The sequence below is a fragment of the Tinamus guttatus genome, unplaced genomic scaffold, assembly GCF_059628265.1.
Source record: "Tinamus guttatus ecotype Peru unplaced genomic scaffold, ASM5962826v1 Tinamus_guttatus_pri_ptg000403l, whole genome shotgun sequence".
Taxonomy (NCBI): Eukaryota; Metazoa; Chordata; class Aves; order Tinamiformes; family Tinamidae; genus Tinamus; species Tinamus guttatus.
Genome location: NW_028288937.1, coordinates 912410 through 931467, shown reverse-complemented (window position 1 = coordinate 931467; position 19058 = coordinate 912410). Strand labels below are relative to the sequence as shown.

The 19058-nt window shown below is 35.1% G+C and overlaps 1 protein-coding gene across 1 annotated transcript in view; it reads left to right on the top strand.

The window, feature by feature from the left end:
* The window catches only part of USP34 (ubiquitin specific peptidase 34), a 137342-nt gene that overhangs the window by 32823 nt on the left and 85461 nt on the right, over window positions 1-19058 (top strand). The window contains exons 8-9 of the mRNA XM_088531283.1: window positions 5436-5628; window positions 11203-11264. Coding sequence (XP_088387409.1) covers window positions 5436-5628; window positions 11203-11264 — 255 coding nt within the window. The remainder of the gene's footprint in view (window positions 1-5435; window positions 5629-11202; window positions 11265-19058) is intronic.

Genomic DNA, 19058 nt, shown 5'->3' with positions numbered 1-19058 from the left:
ATGATGAAATGTGTATCTGCTCTGCTGGGGGCAAGGAGGGGAAAGTGTCTCTGCTGTTTCTCCTGCTGATATCCCAACCTTAAACTTTCTTGTTCTAGACTGCCTAAAAGGCCGCTGCTCTTGCATCAGCCCATGGGCCCACAAATCCTCCAGGGTTCTGTTGTACTGTTAGAAATGGGCTTATAATAGTCATAGCAAAATTCTGATATCAATAAATGTGTCTGTATGGGTTATTTGATGTTAACAATACCAGTATAAAATCACGCTCTTAACAATAAAAATACATTGGCATCAAAAAAGTACCAAAAATGGTGAGGATCCCAACTACGTTTCATGTTTAAAAAACTAGTCTGTTTTTCAGTTGCGAAGAATTTTGATGATATAAAAGTTAGTATTGCTTGGCTGCTTGACTATCAATCTTCCTATAACATTCTCTAGCAAAATGGTATCAGCAGACAAGAGTATTCCAGTCTTTTCTTAAACTGATCTTGACTTGGCAATCCTACTGTACTACTGTATTATTGAAGAGTTATCTTTGAAATCTAATTAAAGTGATTATTAATCATGAAGCATTCTAGGGAGCAATCATGGAAATACAGGGGATCTTTAAGTGCTCTTCCCCATACATGTTGTGCTAGTGGATGTTTGTGTGCCTGGGATTTTGTACTTGAGCCTTTCTCCTCCTCTTGCAGTGCATGGAGGACAGCACGGAAAGATGAACAGTTAGAGCTGGGCTAGTGTGAAGGAACTTGAGTGACATAGAAAAACCCTCTGCAGCTTAGTTATTCATCTTCCTTTGCTTGTCCTCCTCTTTAGTGCTTACAGTTGTTAAAGTTTTTTTGTGTGTGTTTTTTTTTTTTTTGTAACTGTAGATAAAATCAGTGTGATGTTAGTAAATAGATTTTTCTCCTTGTTTTCTCTTCAGCTCTTCCCCACTATTTTACCCGTAGAAATGCTTGTATATTATTTAATGTGTAATTTGTCAGCAATTTCTTGCTATAAATGATGACCTCAAAGTCTGTTACTATTATTTAAAATAACGATAAGGTAGCATTGATATACGATTTCATCATAGAAAACATCAAAAGTTTAGTGAATGAAAGGGATATTTAATCTATTTTCTTTTCCTACAACTGAATCTGGATAGGAGATCCAGGATTTCTCCACATTACAGAAGTCCAAATCTTTTCAGGTTATGTCTGCTTAAAAACATCTTTCTTTAAAAATCAAGTTTAATAGGACTGCCCAAGACTTAGTAGCATTCCTTGCCACTAAATGTCATAAAAAAACTCCTGTAATAAGCTCTTGTGATAAAAGTTTTCAATTACACAAAATATTTCACTTCTCGTAATATCTGAAGATTTATGCAACAGGTGCAAAGAATAAGAAAGTCAGGAGACAATAGCTGGGCACTCAGGTGGATTCTTCATTTCCCTGAGGAGCACAGAATTACTCTTCTTGATACCTTTTCTGCAGCTGTGGTCCAAAGAGAGTCATATTATGAAAAAAAAGATTATTTCACAGACGAGTACCCAAAGTCCTGAAGCATGAGATGCGATTTTAAGCATTATGCTAAAATAAAGCAGGATATTTCAAGCTGGACTCTCTCCATCCCTTCTAAAAGCAAATTTAAATACTGTTTCAGTTGAATAAAACTGAATTTTTAAAATGAGTATGGTTTGAGAATATATAATATATATTCAGCATTTTTTTTAAGTGTATCAGGCTGATAGGACAGCTTCTATACATATAGAGACTGTCCTTTATGTATGGAAGTGGTATGTTTGTTTCCAAGTTACATTTATGCAACCATGTCTATGATGTCTGTTTTCCTGGATCATAGTTACTGACGCGTCATTCATATAGTGCTTTGAGACTTAATGCTCTGCAAAGACAGCAAAGACAAAAATTCAGGAATTAAAATAAAAAAGACTGAGGTAAAAATAGATGCTATTTTTAAGCCATTGTATGAATCAATCACATATTCACATTTATATCTTGTATACCTTGCTGAGCAATCCATCTCACAGAGCATTAGAGGGGAACTAGCTAGATGATGGCATGGGTGACCAAGAAGGTAAAAGATAAAGAACGGTGCTGATGGGGGAGAGGGGAGACAGTATCTAGGATTTCTTTTGAGAGAGTTGACAGTTATGTGAATGATACGAAGACAATATGGAATGATTATTCTTGTTTTCAAGAAACAATAGAGTGCATGCAATACTGTCCTCAGGGAGCAGACTTAAAAGGAATGGAAAGAGATTTTTTTCAGGCAAATGTAATTGTGAAAGTAACTGACACAGGCTGTGGAGGAATCCAAAAGTATAAATGGAAAGAGAGATAAATTCACAGTAGTAAATAAGTTCACATTTCTTATATGTAGGATATAACCTTCATCCACTTTTAGAGAGAAGATTTTGGACTAAATAAGTCTTTTGCCTTGCTGCAGTACCACTGTTCATATGCAAGGCAATGCAGCAAATTTAGAATTACACAGGATAAGGAAGGGTATCTGTTAGCTGGCAATGCTATGTAAAGATTTCATTAAAAAAAAAAAAAGTTCTACTGGTAAAAGCATGAAATGAACCAAGTGTATTGATACAGAGGTGTTCCGGACACTTTGTCTTTCCACAATTAAAATAAGGCTTTGTCTGCTCAGAACATTTTTGTAGAATTAATCCTGGCAGTAAAGAGATGTGATCATATTTGATTTTTGATCAACATACCAGCGTCCATAAATTTTCTCATGTAGATTCTGTCTTGGTCGTAAAAACCCAAGTGTGTTATCTTCCTCAGAATAACCCAGTTATGCTAAACGATCTTAGTTAAAGTGCGGCGTAACTGGCTAAAAGTGCCCTTTTCTCTGTAGCTTTCTGAAGGGCCTTAGCAAAACAGATTTTATTCTTGAAGTATTTTTCTTTCTTGATCTGTGCTGGAGTTTCAGTTACTATAAATGTTTTTTTAAAGCACTATCCTAGTGATAATATAATAAAACGTGACACAGGTGTGGTGCAAAATTGGACTGAATGCACTGAAAATGCATATATAAATGGACTGAAAGAACTTAAATATTTCTCTGGAGTCAATTTTATGAACAAAGGAAGGTCTATACTGGTACAGTTGCATTACAATCAAAAAGGCTTTTTTAAATTGTGTAGATTAGTATGGTTATTCCACCAAACTTTGTAGACTAAGCAAGATTTGAGGTGAAACGCAATTTCACCTGTATTTCCTGTCACTGAAACCCAAAAAGCCACAAAAGCCTCCTTCTTCCTGTGCGTGTAGGGCTCTGTCTATCTTTGTCTCTCTTGCACATAATCACTCTACAGCTGTCGTATATAGACATACACAGAATCTGAAAATTCCTAATTGAGAAAATTCATACAGTTCCTGTTAACGTCCTTAAGATCTCTAGAAATCGTTCACGAAACAATCACTTTATGAATGTTACGAACATTGAAGATGTTCGGGAACCAGCGCTGAATACAGTTTGCATAGAAAAATGGGGAGATAAAATCTGGTCTAAGGATGCTGGTAATTATATTGAGATGATTATGTTTTCTAACATGGACCAATGATTTTTTTCATTAGAGCATAACTTCTCTCAGAGATATGTTACTGGGTCTGGTTTGCTGCTGCACTTTTTCAAATGAGTATTCCCTTCCTGTTAACTGCCTTTTTTTGTTGTTTTTTAAATAAAAATCATAGCAGAAAAGCATTACTCTAACCATTTTCTGTTTTCCAGTGCTCCATATGAAAAGACCAATTTCATATTTAATATCAACGAAGGATCTGGTTACTTGGTCCTTCTTTTGTCCTTCTGCTATTTATCTGTACTTTCTATCGTAGATCTGCTGTCGCTGTCATTATTTGCACTGAAGTCTTTTTGCTTTGTTTGACAGTGTTAAGTGTCACTGAAGTATGTTTACTTTCCAGCTTCCGTGCAGGAACTGTGAAAAAGGACCACAGTCTAAATAAGAGCAAGGGCCCGTATTTTCATTTTTCAAAATTTACTAGTGCTTGTATGATATAAATGCAAAGGCATGCTGGTTTATAAATGTTGCTAAGTGTAGTTTAAGTGTAGCTTTCTGTGTTTTTTAATAGATGAAAGCATACATTTGGGCAGTCTTGCAGTGATGGATCCAAATTTAAGCTGTGAAACAAATGGATTTTTAGTACATTTTTGTGTAGTTAAATCTAGTTCAGATGTAGTCAAAACTTAAAAACACTGAATTACATACACAAAAAATATGGTAACCTTGTGTATACCTTTCATGTTTATCTGCTTTAAATTAAATTCATGAAGGCTTATTTCTAAACATTTTTTCTCATTTAGAATTGAGTTAGAAGAGACTCCTCTGTGTCAGTGTTTTATATATGAACTTTACAAGCATTTCAGTATTGATTTTCATGGTGTAGATTGATTTAGCAGTAGTTTAGGTATGACTGAAATTGTGCTAATTTCTATATGTTAGTTTCCATAAATGAATTTTTCCATGTGCTTCCCGCGTGCAGAGTTGATCTGCATTGCAATTCACTAGCATGATCGCATGACCCCCTATCTGAGATCTTTCCATTGGGAGGAACACAACTGTTTAAAATTCTTAATCACTTTTAGTGTCTTTGTGAGATTTGTCGGATCCTTGCTAGTGCTTATGGTGCATCTTTACAGTTTATAATAACTGTCAGTAGAAGAATCTGCTGTGCATTCCTGTTAGGAAAGTCATAGCGTAGACTCAGAGAGTACCTCAGCATGAACATGATCACCTGAGGTTATGGCAGAAAAAATGTGCATGTGTCACATTTCTGCTAATTGGATCAGGACCAGATTGTGCTATTATAACTTTTTTTTTGTTCTGTAGTGGAGATTACAAGCAGGGACACACTCATCTGCAGAGGACTCTCACTGCACTGAGGGGTCTGCCGGAGTGCTGCTTGTTGTCCATTAATGGTTTCATGATGTTCAGTTCTACAGGATGTTAATGTTGGGTGAATTGTGACACTTGGATTTTGTGGAGAGTTGGGATGGAACAGGAAATGGCCACAGGGCAGCTTTTTGGGGAGGCCACCTTCCCATGAAACAGATAGGAGGCTTAGGCTCCCAACTTGCATTTCTAAAGAACCACATGCATGGTGTGTGTCAATTTTTGGAGATCTTTTTTTCTAGTTAAAACCATCTGAAAAGGTTTAAGATCAGAATCATGTTTACTTGTATAGAGTTTTAAATATTCTACATAATTCTGTTCCTGTTTTCTGGTGTTTTTGGTTTCCGGTGTCTCAGCTCTTCATATATTATTAATAGTAATAATTTAAATACCCTTATATTTACTGGAAATCTATATTTATTATCAAGATACTGATCCAGGAGGGAGAGTTTTATGTATGTTCTATTTTGAATCATACCCTCTGTTTTTTCCATTTGTAATTTATTCCAGGTATTTATGTAAACTGTCAGACCAGGAGTTGCGACAGAGTGCAGCCCGGAACATGGCAGATTTAATGTGGAGCACAGTTAAAGAACCGTTGGATACAGCCTTGTGTTTTGATAAAGAAAGTCTTGATCTTGCGTTTAAATACTTTATGTCTCCAACTCTAACAATGAGATTGGCTGGACTGAGTCAAATCACAGTAAGAATTTTTAAAATATAAATAATATGTGTTTCCTTTTGTGTTTTAAAAGCTATTGTTCTGTTGTTTGGGTTTTGTTAACGTGTAAAAAGCAGCAGAATCCTCTTAAAAACAATCTTAGGAAGTCATAATCATTTTTATGAACATAAGAGTTCATTGAGAGCAATGACCAAGAACTACATTTCTCAGAATGTGAAATTGGAACATGCTTCCTTAACAATTTACCAAATGCAACTGTATTATAACCATGTTTTTTGACAGCCATGTTGAAATTGGATCCCCTTACAAAGCTATGTTTATTGTTTATAAAGGCTTTCAATCTGTTTCGATTTTTGCCTTTATAGTGTCTTGACTTTAGTTAGCTGCTTCTTTTTATTGTACGTACTTCTTTTTATTGTACGTACTTCTTTTTCCTGTTTGATTAGTATAGGCTGTTTCTCAAGAGACAGCTTTCCTTCAGGTAGGAAAAGACTAAAGTGAATAGGTAAATATATTTAGCATCAAATAGAAATAGATTAAAAACAAAACTCAGCACTATTCTCTTTCCCATTGAAATACTCTGTATTGCACCAGTCAGGATGCTTTATGCATGTTCCGTCTGTCATTGTTTCCTGTATATGTATTCACAGTCATACAGAGATAGTTGTACAGAAGGTGAAAAGTGATTTTTTTTTTAATCAGTTTTTGTCTTTTGGATTTTATGTTTAGTCTTACACTGTATTTAAAATTTGGTCTTTTTGGATCATATTGTCATGTTTATTTAATGTACAAAGTAGTGAATAGGAACGCACTATGCTAGAATGAATAAAAACGTTCTCTTTAAGATATGTATTATTTTCTGAGCACATTTAGCATCTCCCATTCTGACTTACTGGTATCACTCAGTGACTCTGGCAGTCACAGAGTGTCAGTAAATACAAAGCAAATTTTCTTAAATTTTGGTTCTTCTTCCTTCTCTAACATTACAATTATAAATGCTAATTTAAAAATCACCTGTATTTCCCATCAGACTATTGTTCTTTTAACCAAAAATGAATGTTCTGAGTTCCTTTTGTGTAATAAGAAATTTTAAGAGTTGGTAAAGTCTTAGGCAGAAATATTTTTCCTCAACATGTGCTTTATTATTTTTTGCAGTTATAGATCTATCTGGCAGATATCTTTTAAACCATGGCAATTAGTTGGCATGTAAATAGTTTCAATTTTTTCTGCACAGTTTGGAAAATAAAATTTTCAGTATCATTGTTTTTAAAGTAGAATTCCAAGTAGGAAGTAGAATTTCATTACCAAAATAAATTCTTCAAATAAGAATGCATCATTCGATTATTTTTCATTCATATGTGTCATTTTAAAGTGTGAAATTGTATAATTTTAAATGGTTATAGCAAATTTTGATCTTTTATGATAGATGAATGTTACTGTAAAAAATGTAAGATTTTTCGTAACAGGCTTACCCGAAGTAAAATTTCTACTTACTTTAGATGAAAGAAAAATGGCTTCAGCTTGTAAAACTGAAATATTGTTTGTTGGTAACTTATTGAGTCTGTTTTAAATTAATGGTACCAAAAGCTGCTGTGGAACTCTGAGACTTTGCTCTTTTTAATTAAAAGATAGAAGTTTTCTCCCTTTTTTTTTTTTTTTTTAAGAGATCTTAAAATGTCTTTGGAAACATCTTTTGCTTTATCTCCTTTGACTTTTGAGCTTGAAAAGTGTATTCTTTTATTTAGTTCTGTATGTCTTGCCTGGGATGATTTTAATTTCCAGATTTGTGCAAATCTAAGCACAAAATTTGAACCAAAATTCAGAGAAGCTGGGCTGCCTATTTTATTGACATTTTCTTTCCTCTTTTCGAAAAGAACTTCTGTAAAGTCTTCCTCTGTTACACATGTACCTTAGTGCCGACTTTTCTTGAGTTTCTTTTTTTTCTATAAATACCTTGATGGATAAAATTTGTCAAAGTAATTTCATTGAGGTGTTCTTTCCAGTGAACACAATTTCAGCTTCCTGCTTTGTATTTAAGACTTCACAACTAAGATACCTGCAGCTGCAAAGTGTTTTCCTTTCCTGGACTGTCATTTGCCAAAAGCTGAACATTTAGCCTTGAAACAGTTCTTCGCTTTTATTTTTCAGATAGATACGAAGATTGAAGGAAAACTGTCAAATTATTTGCTGAATATTAAAAAGTGTAAACTTTGAAATACACTGTATTGCAAAAAAATATACTTCTGAAAACTAATGTGGAAAGTTGACGCATATAGATTTCTAATTTTACTCACGAGATCAAATCAGATTGTTCAGATAACTTTTGTGGCATGACTAGCTACTCCTCTTACAAGAAAAGGATACTTTTGTTCTCATTGAGGAGATGCAAATCTTTGACCAAAGACGTCAGTGACCCTAAACAGATGCATGTCTTCTAACAAGGAGGTGTTAATTTGATTTGTGTCTGCCAAAAGATTTTTTTTTCTGTCTGACAGGTAACATGACCAGTCCTAAAATTAAACCTTTCAGTTTCACGGAGCCTCTTGAGACTTGCAGAATACATGCTGTATGGCATACAGGGATTATATTTGCTTACCACCAAATATAGACTTGCTTCTTCCGAAGAGCAATGTACAAATAATGTCTCATATCATCTGACTAAAAGTTCTTATTTACAAAACAAGGTTGAAGAGACACATGTAAGTTAATTTTAGCGAAGTGGAAATTTGAGTGGTTGAATATGAAGTTGGAAATAGCTACAGAAAAAAACAGCAAAATGTAAAACAAGATATACCTGAAGCTTTTTTTTAATTATTTTTAACACCTTGTTTCTCTTTGATTTCATTTCCCCGTTGTCAATCCAGATTGTTCAGCTACTCTTCTCTCTCTACTGTTAATTCACAAATAGTTTTCTTATCCTTTTCTTGCTCTTCTGGTTTTAGAGAAACATCAATGTGTGAAAATGAGTATTATTGGTAACTGATCTCAGCATCCTTCATCTTTCAGTTTTTTAATCCATTTTCATCTGGTTCTGCGCATGAGTGCAAATGCAAACATAACATGGTTGATTTTTTCCTGAACAAATTCAGCGAATTCATATTCAGGGACTTTACTTGTGCATGGGTGTCTCTGCATTGGTCTCCTCCGATGCCCAAGCCTGAAGACCATGGTAGCTAGCGAGATTCTTTTGTGTTCTCAGCTTTGGTGGATGATGTTTCTTTGCTGAACACTTTGGTACTTTTTTAACTAATGCATTCTTGCTGGATTAGTCAAGTTCTCTTCAGTTTCTTATGATGTTTCAAATACCATAAAAAATGTGAAATCTGTTATTCCGTCTGACATTTCATGGAAACCAAACATGAAGTGGAAAAAAACGTCAGGATGTGAATGGAAAAAAGTGGCAGGTCATTATGCCATGCTATCCTACATGTGCCTTGTATTACACTGTTGGGTTGTAGAGGGCTATAGCTAAAATTGTTTTAAAAATACACAACTGAAAATTCAAAGATTAAAAAAAACCCTACTCTTTGTCAGAATTCCTTCATATCAGAATTTAATTTGGGAAATTCAGATTATTATGTGACCATGAGTTTAAAATCGATAATAGTTCAGTACTCTTTCGGTCTTTCAGTTGCCTTTTGAAATATTTTCTGAGAAGGGGAAAAAGAGATTCCAGAAAACTGGTGGTCCTTCCCATCTTCCTTTCTTTGATCAAATTCTATACATTCAGGATAATTCCTTCATGGAGTTTAATTTGACCAGTTTTTTCATTCCTGGGTGTGTTTAGTTTGAAAATATCTATTAATAACTGTGTAAACAGGCTCTCGTGTATCATTCATTTTAAATCATATTGTAAATTTTGTTCTTCTAAAATATCTTTTTCCCAGAAAATTCTTAAGATTACACATGAATAAATCTTTTTATAAAAACTGCAGGAAGTGAGCTTCTCCTGAATTACAGCATATATGAACTTGCCTTATTTCAACAGAGAAAAAAAATAGATGTTTTGAGGAAGCTATCCAAGAAGTTTAATTTGAATTTCAAACATTCACATTGTTATGTCTTTAACTTTTCTTGAAAGCCAAAAGAATAATTTATTGCATAATTTCAATATACCATGCACAAGTAAAGAACAGAGTGCAAAGTCTGCATAACTGGAATGCTGGTGACGCTGCAGGAAAGGGAATTCTGCTGGTATTTTTTGGCCATTCGAAATTTGTGACTTCTAGATAAGATTCCTTAGGCTCACAGGTGCAGAAGAAAACAAAGGTTATTGGAGCAAAGAGTGTCAAGTTTTGTCATACAATGATTTGGCTGTTTCATGAGCTTTTATTGAGACCATGTCTGTGGAGAAAGGGCACGCAGTAATTCATTAAATACTAAAGAAATTCTACATATTAGATACATAACAAATATGCTTTGTCAGTGTAATTGACAGTTCTAGAAGTTTTCAACAAAACATGCATCTGAAATTTGTGTGCACAACTGGCATTTTGAATTCTCAGGACTGATAGTTTCCTGTTCACCCTCCTCCCCGTAAACCTCTGACACTGAAAGAGCCCAGACTTCCGATGCTGCCTTGCCCTAGGCTTCGACTGATACCCATCTCTCACTCTTAAAGACAGCTTTGCTTTTTTATTAATGAAACGAACTCCACAAACTATTTTGGCCTAAATTAGTTGAATGTATTTTAGTTGACAGTAGTAGGAGATTGAAATAATTGACAATGAGTGGTAGGGAATTCTTTTAGTACTATTTTAAGTCACTTGGACTTCTGAAGCATAGAGTTCATTCACCTATGGAGAAAAAAAGCGTGTTTTATTCCAGTAAATACCTGTAAGGTAATGCCATAAAAAATGCAAATTCCTCAAAAATAACCTCCTAAATTTTGAACCTTCAAGTATATTAGCAAGGCATTTTGGCAACGTGAACAAAATTCCTATTTAATTTAAAATCCCCTAATTTTTTGGTAAATGAATGTGGTTACAAACTTCAAGGTTGAAGATGCTATGTAAGCCCAGGATGTTTAGTCTGGAAAATAGACGTAATTTTTACAAAAGCCTTTTTTCTGTGTGTGTGTGTGTGTGTGTGTGTGGGAGGTTCCCTGTGAAGACTTGAATTTAACTGTTCAGATACCTCTCAGGGTGTCATTTTATTTTAAAATATGTAATTTTCCTTCTCCAGTTTGATAAACTTTAAATGCTTATAATATGGTTAAAGAAACCTTTTGTTCTAGTGGGTGTTCCAATAACAGGGAAAGTCATCCTGAAGCATTAGTTTCCAGTGTATATGTTTCATTTTTTTTCATAAAAATCCATGTAGAACACTAATGGTAGATGCCTTGCTTTGATTTTAGAGGTGGGTAGTGTCTCCTAATACCGTTTGATGGGTTAGGTGAAAGAAAGGTTGATAAAGTGATCCCACTTATCTAATAGGATGCTTGCTATTTAAATACTTTTGAAGGTTTTGTTTAGAAAATTTGATAGTACTTAGGAAAACTGTTTACTGTCATTATTACTTTTTTAAATATAAGAAAGCTACCTCACAAAATGTTTAGATAAAATTTTAATTTTTTCTTCCTCTTTTTAACTATAGAACCAACTTCATACCTTCAATGATGTGTGTAATAATGAGTCATTAGTTTCAGACACAGAAACGTAAGTAGGAACATTATTATGAATACTTTAAGTACACTTATATGACTGCAGTTCTTCTGTACTGTTGTTATGGGTTATACACTCTGGGGAGTAATGTTTACCTAAGGTGTTTATTAGAAATATCCTAATAAGGGGTTTAATTCAAATAGTTTTAAATGGTAATGTTAAAATTACTTTGAAATGTTTCTGAATCTCTTTATTGTCTTTCAAAAGATAGATTCAAGGTAACTTTTAGAAAAAAAAACAAATACTGAAATAATAAATACCTAGAGCAAGCTATTCTATCCATTGTTATGTAAAAAGAACAAGATAATTCATATGAAAGCAGTGATTTTGCCATCTTTTCATTTTTCCTAATTATTTAGTTGACTGAGACTTGATATGCCATCCCTGGCATCCATCCTTGTTATTAGTTTACCATGTAGTCTGCTTTAGAACTGCTCTTCTTCAATATCCTTGCTTGTTTTGCTGCTGTATGCTAACACTTTGAAGGGGATTGCTAAGTCCAAGTTTGAAGTTTCGTCTGTAGGAGGGCTTTCCTGGGAGGAAATGGGTTTGTTTTATGCTAACAAGTCTAAACTTAATGTTGGAACTGTGTAGAGCTTAGAAAAAAATAGGCCTTTAAGACACAAGTGGTTGAAACTGGTGTTATTCTTGAAATAATATACAAATTTTATAAAACCTAGGGTTTTCTTTGTGCATATGTATATATTTGTTTTGGGCCTTATGTGTGTGTGTGAGTCTGTGTTGCACTAGAGATGTTTTCTTTTGCTCGTTGATGATGAATCTATTCTAGCAGCATTTGGCTTGCTTTGTAGTCTGGGGAGACGGTACTTTTATTATAGGTTGTTTTCCACTAACACCTCTGCCTGTTCTTCAAATCTAGCAGCAGTCAAGGCCACAGTCCTTTAGATTTCATGTAAACAGCAACTTGAGTGGAAATTAAGTGGAATTTATGGTAAAAGTTTGATGTTTTAAAAATAAAGATCCTGCCTTGCAGGATCTGAAACATTTTTGCCTCTAGGTAGATGTGAAAATACCATGAAAACACAGGACAAATAGCCACTTGTGATAATTTTTTCATGCATTTTTTGGTAAACCAATAGATGAGCGTAAGTCCATGCTATCCATTTATTTCAAAGCAAATTTTGATACACAGTATCAGATAAATGATTCTCGTGAAGTATGAAGTACTTATGATCTGCTGACATCTGAGTGTAATAGTTAATGTATGTAAGTTAATGTATGTTTCTAAAGATTAGTGTTTTTCTAATAAAAGTGTGGGTTTTTTGCCATGGGAAATGTGTTTTTGTTTTTTTCTCCTCAAAATTCTCATTCTGTAGCTGCACAGGTAAATACTACAGGAGCACAACTGGCTTTTAGGCTATGCAGAACAAAGATTTGCAGACATTAGTTGAATATGTGAAGTGGCTCGTTTGGCTGGGGTATTTTCAGTAGTGTACTGTCATTAGCATATAGTTAAACTGAGACAGCCAAACCTCAATTTCATTCATTTCTCCTCCTCCTTCCTTCCTGCTGAAAATCCCAAAGTAGGGTGGGTTTTTTTGTTTGTTTGTTTTCATCTTTTGAAACACATCCTGATTTTTAAGAGGTAGTAACTAATTAAGGAACTCTAAGAAGCGCTCTGCCAATTGAACTAAACAAAATTTTTTTTTTCTCTCTGTCAAATATAAGAACAGCTATCAGTGAGGAAAGAGAGAAGGGTGCTTCAATTTCCCTGCAGAAAAGCAAACAGATGTACCATGCAAAAAGATTAGAGTTGTCTTAAAGCTGAAGGAATTTGTTAATTTCTCAGTTGAGATACTACTTTCTTGGCAAAAAGGCGTCTCTAAACAGCCTGTCGTTTGCAAGGAATATGGGCTTAACCAAAGACCTTTTGCAGTTTTGTAATATGTGATATTCTTCTTATCTGAATGCCAGTCATTCTTATGTTTCACCTGAAAAGTTGGATCCAAATCAATTTTAAGTGTTGCTGCTCGTCTTTAGATTTCTTTTGGGTTCACTTAGCCCAATGTGCTTCCAACCAAATAATTGTAAAAGGTTGCTGCAGAAGTTTGGGGAAAATGTCTTACTCGTACAGTACATTCAGTACAGAGCTTCTCTCCCATTAGAGACACTGTTCATAAGAAATCCTTGAATGAGAAAGCGCTTAATGGAGTTGACAATGACCAAACAAGCAGCGAAAGAAAAGATTTTTCTTTCCCTTTTTTTCTTTACTCAGAGGAGAAAAGAAATCTAAAATTCATTTTGTAGCTTTGTAACCTCTGTAGATTTATCAAAGGATGATGTTCTGCATTATCTCTGGTCATCCCCATTTGTGTTTTGACTTTTCCAGATGCATTTGGAACTGTCAACCTTTGGGATTTCTGCTTCTGTATCTTGATAAGGTGGGTTTGCAGGAGGCCTTTTTTTTTTTTTTTTTAAAGAGCTGTCAGGGAGTTCTAGCTTTTCTCTCCTTTTTGGAACTATCATCAGGAGTTTTGATGAGTGTTTGGCAGTAGTAGCTTCCCACCTTTATCTGTGTGGATTACAGATTTTTCCATGCTAAGACAAGCTGAAGTATTTTCTGCTTAGGAAAGACTTTGAATTTCACAACTTGGACTTGAAACAGGCAGAAAGTTAAGATAAGGAATTCTGTTTTCTAGCTGCAGATATTTGTATGTCTTTGCAGTGTTAGTTCCCTTGACTGCCTCCTGTACAGCTAAGGATTTGTCCTGACTGAGCACACATATTGGTTCAGATATGTGCAACATCTTGGATTTCAGAGTGACTCAACTTCAGAGTGTCCCTCATAGACATACTTTTAATTTAGCCATTCCTAGCTCTTAAAATACTATCAGATTTGTGGCATCAGAACACTTATCTAAGGTCCTGCAGAGTATGAAATCTACTGAAGCTAAAAATAATGATATTGAACCTAAGAGCCTTTGAATCTTGGAAAACTGATCCCTGAACCTATTTTGTTCATGTCAGTCAGTGAAAAATGATCTTGCCTTTAATGGAGGGAACGATTTCTTGTGCCATTTCGACCACAGGAGGAAAAAGTGTTCTTCTCCCTTAATGAATGCATCGTCAGGCTGTGAAAATAATGTGGATAAAGAGATACTTTGGTTTGCTCTTTGCCTGGCAGGCAGCCACAAACTTGAGTTACAGGGTTCAGATTGATACTGAGGTGACTTCTACCTTCTACCTCCTCATTTTAAAAACAGCTTGCCCTCCCTTAAAGGCTTCTCCAGAGCAATTTCAGGTGTACCAAGTTCCCTTCACCTGTGAAGAGAAAGATCAGGACTCTTCCTCCTCCTTTCTCTTCCCACTCCCTCTGTATCAATTGGGATTTTTAGATGGTGACTTTTGAAGAGTTTTTTTTCCTTCGCCAGTGTTCTCCTAGCTCGCCAGAGGCTTGCTTTCTGCTTTTCTGCTTGAGTTCAGTGGCTGTTTTTGGCAAGAGCATTAGAATGCCTCTTCCCCTCTCTACTTTTCCACACTCAATGAGTCTTTTCAGATTTTCTGTGGAAAAAGAATAATAAAGGTTTTCACTCAGCTTCCTAACGTTTCTAGTGATACACACAGTAGATTGTTAATTCGAGAGGATGTTAGGGTGGTGTCTTTGGAGCTTGCAAAATCTTCAAAAAGGAAAACGTACACTCATAAACAAAACCAAGTGCTTGAATGAGTGTTGGGAAAGTGCCTGTTACACCTTCTTTGCATTTTTGATCCTAAATAATTGAGACCAGTGCTTCCCATCCTTGTTATGGTGTTGTTGCTATTTCAGTGATTCAAGAAGTGCTCGCCTTCATCTTCTGCTGACTCCTCGCTATACTGCTACGGTTTTGCTTTTAAGATTTTACATTCAGGTTTTCCTTGCCATTGCTGACTTGCTGTCCTTGTATTTTGTCTGGTACAGGGATGGCATGTTTTTGCAGCTGTTCTGTGAATTGTGTTGGTCGAATATCATATCATCTCATGGTGGGATAAATAAGATTTTAATGGGGGGAAGATAACTTTTCTGTAGGATTCTTTCCTGGATCTGGGTCATCCTATAACTAGTAAATAATGTACCAACCACAGATTTATATTAGCATGTTGTTTCTGGGACTTTATCTCAGTCTTCCTTTAGGGAGACATTCTTGCCCTCCTTTTTTTTTTTTTTTTTTTTTTTTTTTTGAGTTACCAGAAAAATGTGTTAGTTGTAAAGATCTCTTCATGATTATTTCAGCTACAAGAATGAATGAATTTCAAGCTCTAATACTAGGCTTTTCATACATTCTTTTCATAAATGTGAGGTTATGTGAGAAACTGTACAGCTTCCACGCTTTTCCCCAAAGTCCAATGAAGTGCCTGGGGAAGCTCGTGCCAAAAGTGCTTGAACATTCTTTGAAAGAAAAGCGATTATTTTTGAAAGACCAGAATTCTCTGTGAATTTGAGGGGAAAGTCTAGTGAGAAATGGACTATGTCTAGAGACCATCCAGCCCGGGTATGTCATGTGTCGAGTCCACTGTGAGAAAGAGGCAGAGATGGTTCAACTAGAGCAGCAGCTGCTTTCACTTTTCCATTCCTTACCTCTCCTTTGCCCGCAGCACACACTTAGTGTCCTTTAAATTTGGTCCTTTAAATGACTTTGTGTTTCTCTCCCACTTACTAAATCCATGAAAAATAACTGTACGTGTTGTTACCAAGGTGAATGTTCTTACTCCTAAGGTCTGTACAACCTAGAAATGTAATTGGTAAAACAGTTCTTTGTACTGCTATTGTGTTAGAGGAAAAGTGTGTGTATATATATATATACACATAGATCATAATGCATACCTTTCACGCTCTTTCCTTTAGGATGAAAGAGTGAACTTTTTTATAACCTCTTGAACTTTTTTTAAAAGAAAATTTTCGCGTATTTTACTGAAAATTGAGTTATTTGTAATTGCCTGGTTTGTAGTGATACCATATTTGTATGGTCTTGCAATTGCTTCCAAATCACTCTATGAAAAAATACTTTAATAATATATTTATTATTAAGTAGTAATAATAATCTGTTCACAATTGAATCATTAAAAAAGGTAAATAGTCTGTCCATATGGACTTTACATTTGAAGTTAAAAGATTTAGAAGGGCCTGATAGTGGACTTTCTGTGTGTTATAAGTAATTAACCAGCATACAAATTGTGGTAGATGGCATAATGATGAGGACTTTAAGAAGGGGTGAAAGGAACTGTGTGTATAAAAAGATTCTTGTATTATTTTAATTCTCAAAAAATAAAACTCTGTGAACTAAAAATTCATGATGAATTATAAAAGGTATCCCTTCACTGTGTATCCCGCAAGATGAAAGATTTTGTATTTTGATTGCAAAATTTGCATAAGCCATTTAAAATTATTCAAAAATTGTAAAATAAATAATTGTAAAACCAAATCATAATATATGTATATGAATAAACATAATATTTCCAGACTGTTATAAAAGGAATATGTATCACTCGAAGTAGCTTATGTTGATTTTGAAATTCTACGTAAGAGAGGTAAAATGGCTAGTGTAGAAAAGAGGACCAAATAGAAAGAGACTGTCATGCTTGATTGGAAATGTAAATCTGAAGGAATACATTTCAAAAAGCATTGTACCTATTATTGCTTAAACTCTACGGATTATTTACTTTTTTAAACAATAGTATAACTTGAATTGATACGGTTTTAGTAAACGTCTGCTAGACCTTCAGAAGTTCTTAAATCTTCTGTAGAGATATTTCCCTATCAGCCACGAGCTTCCATCCTCTTGCACGTCTGTTAGACTCGGATTGCTGCCTCCTTGCAGAAAGCTTCTAAGTATCATTAGAGCTACATTCTTGCATAATTTCTTCCATATGTCTGTTATCACAACTGGTAGTAAAAGCAAAGAAGAATACAAAAAAGAGCTTCACAAAATTTGAGAAACTTGTCATTGCTTCGTTGAGCAATGCAAAATTATAAAACACTGCCAATCTTGGTAGTTTGGGAACTATGGTAGTTTCCTCTATCCCGGGGCCATATTTATCAGTGTGCATTTATTTATTAGCAATTAAAATGCTGGAAATTTATTCTGCTTCTTAGATTTGTAATAGATATGTCTGCAGCAGGAACTAATAGGCAATTCTAAAACATACCTAATTTCTCAATTTCTATAATTGAATAATAGCAGAAGATAGAAAAGATTTTGAGAAATGACTGGATTTGTAAATAACATTGCCAATATTATCAGTATTTCCAATATTAATGAGTGGTTGACTCACTAACGTACATAAATTAAGCAAGAATTAAATTCTTAGAGCACAACAGGTATTAAGATATTAGCGGGACTGAGTTAATGTATTTCTGGAGAAGGAAGGATTTGTGTCTATCTCAGTTGTTGATTCTGTATGTTCTTTGGATAGCAATTGGAATATTTGGAAAACTGAGATAAGAGTGGTCAAATATTCAGATGTTCAAAAAGTGGGAAATTGTAGGGCCTGTGCAGTTCTGGCAATTTATTTCTGTTTATATGGAGTTGCTTTCGAGCTAAGAAGTTCACTCTTTTTGAAAGCAAGTAAATATGTGAAGGAGGGATGTGGGGAGCCAGCAAAAAAAAAAATCTTTCCTGAAATACAAATGTTTAGGAAATAAGTCAGACATCCTTCATATATGCAGAAGTTAGCTTTGTTTGGTGAATCTTGAAATCTGCTCTCAAATACAGTTCTTAGTCCACCAGAGATCAAAATACATAGTGCTGGTAATAACCACATCATTTACAAAGGCAGTACATTGGGTGATTAGTGTGCCCTCAGCAAAACTCTCTGGGAGGAGCCATTTGCTCTGGGAAACAGCAAAAGCTGTATTCTGCCTTTCAGAAGGGTCATCTTGGTTTTGGTCATCCTCAGGAAATCCATCTCACCTATGAAATGAGTATTTTTCTTCTGGAATCTGAGATGTCATTTTATTGCAGTTGAGCTCACCAGTAGAACAAACAACATTTTACACTTAAGAATACCCGAATTAGAAAAGGCATTACTGCAGAAGAACCTGTCACTATTTCTCAGCAGAACAATGTTGCAGATCAGAGATTGGGAATTGCTGATACTTCCTTTAGTAAAACATGAAGGAACTCTCCATAGGGAAGTTTTTGCCCTCTCCTTCTGAATGACCAAAGTGCAACATATGACTCTCAACAGAATGCCTGGTGGTCCTTGTGTGAGTTGCACAAGTATCAGTTGAAAGGACATTCTGTTCCATATGCTTCTTTAATGTTAAACATGCTAAACAAATTCAGCAGTGTTTGCTTGGAGCTCATGCTAAGGGAGATACAGATTTAAGCTCCAAGAAGAAATTTGACTCTCCTGGAACAAAGTGAACTTTCATTGACTTGTGACTCTGGTGTTAAACCTTTTGTCTGTAATGGAGGACTAATATAATTCTTTCACATTTCATAATTAGCAGTGCATCCACTTAGGCCTGCCTCATGTAGTGAGTGTATGTCCCCTCATGTGACCAGATCCATCTACCTTTTATATGAGCAAAATGCAAACCTGAGACTGTACTTTTGTCCGCGGCAGGGACACGGTAAGGCCCTGAGAATGAGCTGGTAGGGCGTATGCTGTAAGTTGAAGAATCATCTTGGCAGGGTACGTTTAGCTTTCAGATTGTGGGTTGGGCACCTCTGATTTAAGACGAATCTGTAATATTTGATGTTAAATTCCATTACAGCTTTCTATTACAGTTTGTATGCTCTAGGCTTATTACTTCCCATCAGATCCTGCAGTCCTCCTGCTAGTGCT